General features: G+C 57.6%; 1 protein-coding gene across 1 annotated transcript; it reads right to left on the bottom strand.

The window, feature by feature from the left end:
• Window positions 1-3733: 3733 nt before the first annotated feature.
• C2cd4c (C2 calcium dependent domain containing 4C) lies at window positions 3734-6549 on the bottom strand. The gene is made up of 2 exons (XM_042055457.1): window positions 6521-6549; window positions 3734-5030 (listed from the first exon to the last, which is right to left on the bottom strand). Exons 1-2 carry the CDS (start codon window positions 6547-6549, stop codon window positions 3734-3736), a joined length of 1326 nt encoding a protein of 441 aa, XP_041911391.1.
• Between the last annotated feature and the right edge of the window lie 1565 nt (window positions 6550-8114).

The raw sequence follows: 8114 nt of genomic DNA, 5'->3' as shown, positions 1-8114 counted from the left end.
GCCTTTGTCATCACCACAGACCAGAGGGACCTGAGTCCCCTGGGGACAAGGCAGAGAAAAGTTCTCCCAGGCAACCCTGGACACTGTCCGTGCTCCCTCGTGTCCTCCTAGGCAGCATGAAGCAGAGAGGCGACCAGGTTCAAAAGGGCTCTCATCTTCAGGAGAGACGGGATGGGCATGCAGGACCTGTGTGTAGGGATATCTTGTTTGTGTTTTAACAAATAAAGCTTACCTGAGACCAGAGCGCAGAGCTAAGACACTAGGGGACAAACAGTGGTGGCTCAGTGGCTCACACCTTTAATCCCAGACTAGGGAAGTGGAGACATAAAGCGGGGCTGGGCAGAGGGAGGAATGTAGGGCGGGAGGAGACAGCTGCTCAGATGCAGTGTGACGTTTGGTGGAGACAATTGCAGTCTGGAGCAGTCAGTCAGAGGACAGTCTGAGTACGGGATCCCTTCGGTCTGAGTATTTGGTAGAGGTAAAAGGTCTCTCTAGTGGCTGGCCACATTGTTTCTCTGATCTCTCAGTTTTTACTCCCTAATATCTGGCTCCAGGTTTTTATGAAAAGCAACTAGAATTCATGCTACACCATTCATGTGCTTTGGTGTGGGGAAGCCCCTGCCCGACACAGACGCAGGGTGAAACAGCCATCCAGGACACATTCCCATTACATATGGACACAGGTGAACACATGCAAACACACAAGTGTGCAAACTGATCTATTCAGAGTCACACAGGGTATCAGGGTGACTCACACAACACTTGCTTCTGAGAGATGACATTAGCTCTGGAATGGGCAGATAGGGACATAAGGTCCTTGGTGGGCATTAGAGAGGCCACAGGGCCTTAGGTGGACACCAGGAGCTGTGCCCTGTCCTGAAAATCCCAGGAGATGTCCAGTGGACCCAGTAACACATCCCAGGACCTCGGCCTCGGCGGTACTGGTCTTCTGGTCACCGGCAACAGCGGCTGCTGGGGATTCCAAGGCAGCAGGAGGACTTATGTGCCCTGGGGCAGTGAGCCAAACTGACTAATGGGCAAAGAGGGATACGGGATCCTATCCTGGGCAGAGAGGGACATGGCTTCCTGGCCTGGGGTCAGAGGGACACAGGAATCCTGTCCTGGGGTCAGAGGGACACAGGGATCCTGTCCTGGGGTCAGAGGGACACAGGAGTCATGTCCTGGGCAGAGAGGGACACAGGGATCATGTCCTGGGGTCAGAGGGACACAGGGATCATGTCCTAGGGTCAGAGGGACACAGGGGTCATGTTCTGGGGTCAGAGGGACACAGGGATCCTGTCCTGGGGTCAGAGGGACACAGGGATCCTAACCTGGGGTCAGAGGGACACAGGGGTCATGTCCTGGGGTCAGAGGGACACAGGGATCATGTCCTGGGGTCAGAGGGACACGGGAGTCATGTCCTGGGCAGAGAGGGACACAGGGATTCTGTCCTGGGGTCAGAGGGACACGGGAATCATGTCCTGGGGTCAGAGGGACACAGGGATCATGTCCTGGGCAGATAGGGACATGAGGTCCTTGGTGGGCATTAGAGAGGCCGCAGGGCCTTAGGTGGACACCAGGAGCTGTGCCCTGTCCTGAAAATCTAGGAGGCCTTTAATCCAAGGCTCTGAGCCTCCAGTCATCAGGACACCCAGCCTAGGCTCTGCTTGCTTCTCTTCTGTAGCCAAGGACCGGCCAGCCCAGGCCTCCACACGTGGTCACAAACTTCCCATCTTCTTTCCTCTAATATTGTAACTCATGCCCAGGTTTAGCACAAGGCCACAGGCCACAGGCCACAGTATGGTAGCTCTCCCTCTTAGCATGGGTCCCTCCCACCCACAGGAACCCATGTTGACCAGAGTAGCCAGCAAGGAGATGAGGGGCAGTGGGATCTTCTCTCCTCAGTCTGCTGCCATCTAAGGCATCCTCACCCAGCACACTGGATGTCCTATACATGTGTGCATGGGGATGGTGACTCCCAAGGACTAGATGATCCTGTCCCAACTGGTATCAGACGCATGGCCACACAGTGACTTAGTGCAGAGAAAACCCTGTTTCCAGCTGAGAGGCCCCAGAGGGCTTCCTGTAGGAAGTGCCTACCACCCGGGGGAAGCAGCCTGGAGACCTGAGCCTCAGTGGGCCAGAAAGAGCCAGGTCAGTTCCTGGTTTAGGCATCTGGCAGGACCTGGAAATGGAGGAAACAGAGACAGCTCTCTGAGGACCGCAGTTTGACAAGGCTCTGCTCTCAACCCCCTCCAGACAGTTGGACTATGGGGAGGACAGGATGGGTTGATGTGGACACAGGGTGAGGACAGGGTCCAGCACTAGGATCTGTTGATGTGGACGCAGGGTGAGGACAGGGCCCAGCACTCGGATCTGTGAGTCCCTCATCACACAGGCTGGGGCCTCCCTCCCTCTCTGTCCGGCAGTCCCAAGCGACAGAGAGTAGGAGTGTGAGAAAGGCCTTCCTCACCCAAGGCTCTCCCCCCCCACCAACCACCATCCACAGCGAAACTATGTTGTTATTAAACACAAAGCAAGCAGACCTGCACCCCCTCACTCCCCAAACACCTTTACTACACTAAAAACAGCATTATAAACAAACACATCGTGGGAGGCGTCTTAAAGAGTCGCACACAGTCAACTGCAAACACAAAGATATCGAACAGTGCAGGGTGTAGAAAACGGGAGCCCACGGAGCATAGGGGATGGGAAGCGGGAAACAGCAGGTGATCCGTGCGCCCTCTGTCCATCACCCCAGCTGACCAGCCCAGTTACAGAGACAGTGGGGACCAGGCACAGGGAAGAGTCAACTCGGCTGTGCCTAGAGGTTCCCTAAAGAATCAGCTCCCAGTTCTTCTCTAGAGGGACTTGGGCTTTTAGAGTTTGAGGATAGCAAAAGAGGAAGGACACTGGGCCCTTCCTGGTCCACCAGGACCCAACAGGCAGTCCATTTAATCAGAGTCTTAGTTTGTGCAGAACACAGCCGCTGTTCAGGGAGCCAGGATCCTACCCCAGGAGGGCTTCCTATGCGGGGAAACCACATATAACCCAGACCTGTCCCTCCCACCCATCACCAAAGCCTATTTACACTCTGGAGCAAGGGGCACCCTGGAAAGGAAGTTTGTTTGTAGCCTGCCAAGTGGGGAGGGAGTCGTGGGCTTGAGACAGAAGTTCCAGGAGTGAAGAGAATCCTGCGCCAAAGAATCAACAGCCAAGAGACACTGCGACTCTCGGCTCCTAACGCACTCTGGCCTTCTAGTCTCCCCAGCTCTAGGCAGAATGGAACACCAGCCCCAGAACCTGAGAGGCTGGGTCTACCTGGAGCCAGCCTGGTCAGGGAGGATGACCTCCGACAGATGAGGGGTTCTCGGAGCATCTGAGCAGAGAGTGTAGCAACCAGACTGTGAGGGAAAACACCCTCTGTGCAGTGAAGGGGGAAAAGGCCAGCCCCCACTCGGGGAACTAATCTCTGGGTACCGGTTGCCTTAGGTACCTGGGATCTTGGGACCGCTAAGAACCCCACAACTCAAGATGAAAGGGCCAAGACGTATCACGGAATGGGAAGGGGGAGGAGGGGTGCCGGCCGGCAGAGCAATGCTTTGCGCCTGCAGCCCATCTCCTTCTATGAAAAGAGCAATCCACTAAGAGAGACCCAAGGAAACACAGGGCCACAGGCCCCGCCCCCACCCACTCCGATGAGCTCAATGTGGAGGGGGAGGAGCCAGTGACCTCACAGAAAGGGCAGCAGCGAGGTCAGTGGCAGTTCCTCCTCCCCCAGGATTGTGTCCCGCTTGAGACTGCTACCCTTATTGACCACCTTGATTCTGAGGGCCAGCTTGCGCACGCTGGCCGGACCCAGGCCGTCAAAGAAGAAGTCCTCGTTGAAGATGGGGTGGCGACTGTTTTTGATGATGGTGCTCCGCTGCTTCTGCAGCTTCCCGGGCACCAGGCACAGCCCCACGCAGCAGTTGATGCTCCTGGCATCACAAGGCCGGTCATACAGACCCTCAGCCGCCAGCAGGCGCACACGCAGGCGGGCCTGAGCCGCCTCGTATTCCGCCAGCAGCCTCACACTGCCCCTGGTGCCCATCCGCACTGTGTGCTCTCCACGTGGTGCCTGGCCAGACTCGGGTCCTGACTCCGGGGTAGCCTTGCGGGTCAAGCGGCGACGGACACCTGGGCTAGTGTCTGGGGTGCTGTCATCGGCAGACAGGGAGCCATGGCGGCCCACCGAGTGTTTCAGCTGGCTTACCTTGGCCTGGCTGTCCTGGGCGAAACCCTTGAGCAGCGACACAGAGCGAGAGAGCAGAGGGGACCCGAAGGGAGAGGACTCGGCAGAGGACCCCGTGTCACTTTCCCCGCCGCTGAAGTAGCGACTAGGACTCATCAGGCCCCCACCAGCCTCCCGGGGTCCCCCATTACCCCCATTGGCCTTGGCACCTGTTCGCCGGCGGCCAGCACCAGGAGAACCCACCTGGGCCAGGGCCCCGTGCTCACTGTGGAAAAGGGACTCCTTACGTCGGGTGTGGGGGCTCTCAGCCAGTGTGGCAAAGCCATAGGATGTTTGAGCCTTGGGCACAGAGGGCAACGACATGGCACCCTGTGCCTGGGGGTCGGCGTTGGTGGCCTCCTCTGCTGTCCAGTCCTCTGCGCTCTCTATCTGAATCACGTGTCGTGTGGCTGCCTTCAGCAGACTCCGGCTCTCTGAGGCCAACTTGACAGGCAGCCGGGGGCTTCGTGGTGCTCGGCGGGGCCCAGGTGAAGCCAGGTTCTGCTCGGAAGTGGATGGGCCCAGGTCTGCTTGCCCCTCAGCCTCTGGAGGGCCTGAGGGCAGCTTGGGGGGTATGAAGAAGTCGGGGATCTTGTCCGGCGTCAGCACGTTACTATATAGAGGGCCCTTGGAGGCCTTGTCCCCTGCCTCGCCACCCACCCCGCGGCTGGCTCCATTGTCCCCAGACCCCCGAAGCCGTTCCAAGAACCACATGTTGGTCTTTCTTATGAGGACAACAGGCAAGAGACCAGGGAGTCTGAGAAAAAAAAAAAATAGGGATCAGAGGTGACAGATGTACTCAGATGCCATCTGTCAGAGGGTGGGACCTGTTGGGGTTACCAAGAGGTTGGTATTTGAGCCCAGGTGTAAAATGATTGTCAGAACTGTCAGGGGCCGGCACTTTACACAGGGCGGGAGGTCATCTGCCAGGGCCCCATGGGGTTGCCATCTGGTTCAGTGGGCATCACCTGTCAGGGTCGAGGCCAGCGTGATGCAGGAACGCGCTGAGCGCTTGGAGCGCCCTGAGTAGTGTCAGCCTCCCAGGCCAGCTGGCCCCAGCCTGTATTCCGCACACCTACCCACCCACCTGAAGGGCTCGGGGTCTCCCCCAGGAACCACAGGCCTGAGCTGTCCCGGCCCCGCCCCCAGCTGCCACCCACCTGTGGCTTCGCTCAGCTGCTGCGCCTTGCGTTGGGGGTGGGGGGGGGGGAGCCGGCGGTCCTGGATCCCGCGCAGCGAGGTGACCGCGCCCCCGGCTTTTCGTGCGCGGGGTCTGGGCACCTCGGAGCGCGCCGGGTTCACCTGCTGCGGGCTTTGGCGACTCCGGAACGCGGGGCTCGGCTGCGGGCCCGGCGCAGCTGCGAGCGAGGCAGCAGCGCAGGAGCCAGCTCTGCGCTCGGCGCGGGAAACCGCCCACCAAGCCGTATTCCTCCGAATGTGGCCGCGCGCCCGCGTCCCCGCAGTCCGGGAGGGGCGGGGCCTCCCGGAACCGGCCGAGGGTGGAGAATCGGGGGCGGGGTTCCTAATATAAATAGGGCGGGGTCTGCACGTAGGACCAGACTGGGAGCGGGGTTGATGACGGGCGGGGCTCCTGGTTAAAATAAGGTGGAGTTTGAAGAAGGGGCGGGGCTGGCAGGAGAGGCAGGACTTTGTTGGTCGGGGCCTGGGTGCAGGGCCGGTAGTATTGGATCAATTGTCTGGCACAAGGTGGGGACACTGAGAGGGTAAGGGGAACCCACTCGTACGGCCAGGGGCGGATCCAGCTGTGTGGGACTGGTCTTGGGCTCTGGGCTGAACCCCCTGATACCAACTTGTATGGCCTGTGGTCCTGAGCAGGACCCCACAGCACTGATCTGGGCCTCTGGTACTAGACTGAGTGGAATACAGACTGGATGGGGAGCTGAGGGGCAGGGTTTGTGGCACTGAACCCAGCTGAGGCAAGCTGTGCCACTTCCGGTCTGGGCACCGCCCCTCACCTCTGAGGAGCATAGTAGTTATAAGGATTGGAGTTGGGAACTGAGTCCCAATCAGCTTCTAAATGACTTTATCCATCTTCGGTTCTCATGGCCACTCAGCAGGGAGTCGTGCTCAGCGGTTTGTAGATGAGGTGAAAGTTTCTAGGAGAAGGACTACCTAGAGGGAGGCCTGGTCACTACTAACTAGGTTTCCACAGCTCAGTGTCAGGTCCTGAGGGAATGCACCTTTCATGGCCTACATTTATCTAGGACCCTCCTATGACCAAATGACCCAGATGCTGGAGACAATCTGATGGCCATCCTGATGCCCAGTAAGACAGGTACCCACAGACTAGCACACAGGAGAATGACAGTGTGGGTATGTGGCTTTCCATGACACAACTGTAGCAAGCCGATCGTGGTGGTGCACACCTTTAATCCTGGCACTCAGGAAGCAGATGCAGGTGGATCTCTGTGAGGCCAGCCTGGTCTACAGAGTGAGTTACATGGCTATACAGAGAAACCCTGTCTCAAACCAACAAAACAACAACAGCAAAAACAAAAACCTGTGGCAGGAAATCTACAGGGGAATGGAAGAAACTGCCATTGGTCATGGCAGATAAAGAGACCTGGCAAGGTAAGGCCAGGGCTCAAACTACGGGTACCTACTGGGTCACAGTGCCTAGGAGCCAGACTGAATCTTGTGGCCATATGCACTTGCTGCCATGTGCCTCCAAACTCCCTGTCCCTCAGTGATCCCACAGACCACATTTGTCCACTGCTGAGAGTCCCCGAGAGCCTAAGAGATGTTGGCTGGAATTTTTTCCCAAGCTTTCTGCAGGTGATCAAGTGTCTTAGCGAAGGGTGTTGGCCAACCCTCTCAGCTAAGGACTCCAGAGGCTGACTCCAACAGCTGAGCCCAGCCGCTGTCCCCTGCACCCTGTTATGTTCGGAAGCTTAAAATTGAAGCCATGGGGAAAGATATCTGGAAGTGGCCCCCATGGACCCCACCCTGCAGAGAGGGAGCCCAGCCCTTCCAGCTGGCAGATGGCAACCAGGAGCCGCTTGGTCAACAAAGCCGTCTGCCTCTTTCTGAGCAGAACCACTGGCAGAGGCAGATGTGGCCAACCCCCTCCTATCTAGGACTCAGGCTCAGTTCATGCTGGAGAGAGCTCCTAGAACAGGTGGTATTGATCCAGCTTCTTCCTACAGTCCTGAGTCTGCCACCTCCTGCTCGGCACAACCTTAGCCCCCAGGGTCAGTGGGAGGGGCATTTCTCAGGTCTGTGTGCCATTTTGCTCCTGTCTGGGGCTAAAGAGATGGCTCAGTGCTTAAAAGAACATTCTCTCATCGAGGATCCAGGTTCAGTTCCTAGTACCCATATGACTCACAGACATACACGTGGGCAAAACGCTCATACACATGAAACACAATGCAGTGCTATATACAACGAAGGTGTGGGGCTCAAGACCTGGTGCCAATCTTTGTACCCACACAGCTCTAACAAGAGAAGTCTTGCCTCAGATCAGGGGGGCCTGACGGCTCCTGCCCTACAGCCTGTTCACTTAGACATGAGCAGTGTGTGGCAGGCCCACAGGAAGCTGGGCCTCCTGTCTCAGAGTAAGGGACCTATGGGCACTCCAGAGGAAGAAAACCCCAGAATTCAAACTCAGAACTCTGGCACATTCATCTGAGATCCTCGGGGCAAGTATTTGCTGAGTAGTTGGTGTGAACGGTAGGACTGGGGGTGGAATCCCCAGAGCCAAGCACCTGAGCTTCCTGGAGAATGGAGCCTGAGTCCTAAACAGGAGGGTTGGCCCCAGCTGCCTTCACCCATGGCTCAGCTCAGTGACAAGAAGATAATGGGGCCTGGCGGCTCGGCCATC

This window comes from Arvicola amphibius, chromosome 1 (assembly GCF_903992535.2).
Source record: "Arvicola amphibius chromosome 1, mArvAmp1.2, whole genome shotgun sequence".
Classification (NCBI taxonomy): Eukaryota; Metazoa; Chordata; class Mammalia; order Rodentia; family Cricetidae; genus Arvicola; species Arvicola amphibius.
Note: the sequence above shows the minus strand (reverse complement) of the source record. Positions and strands in the feature narration are given on the sequence as shown.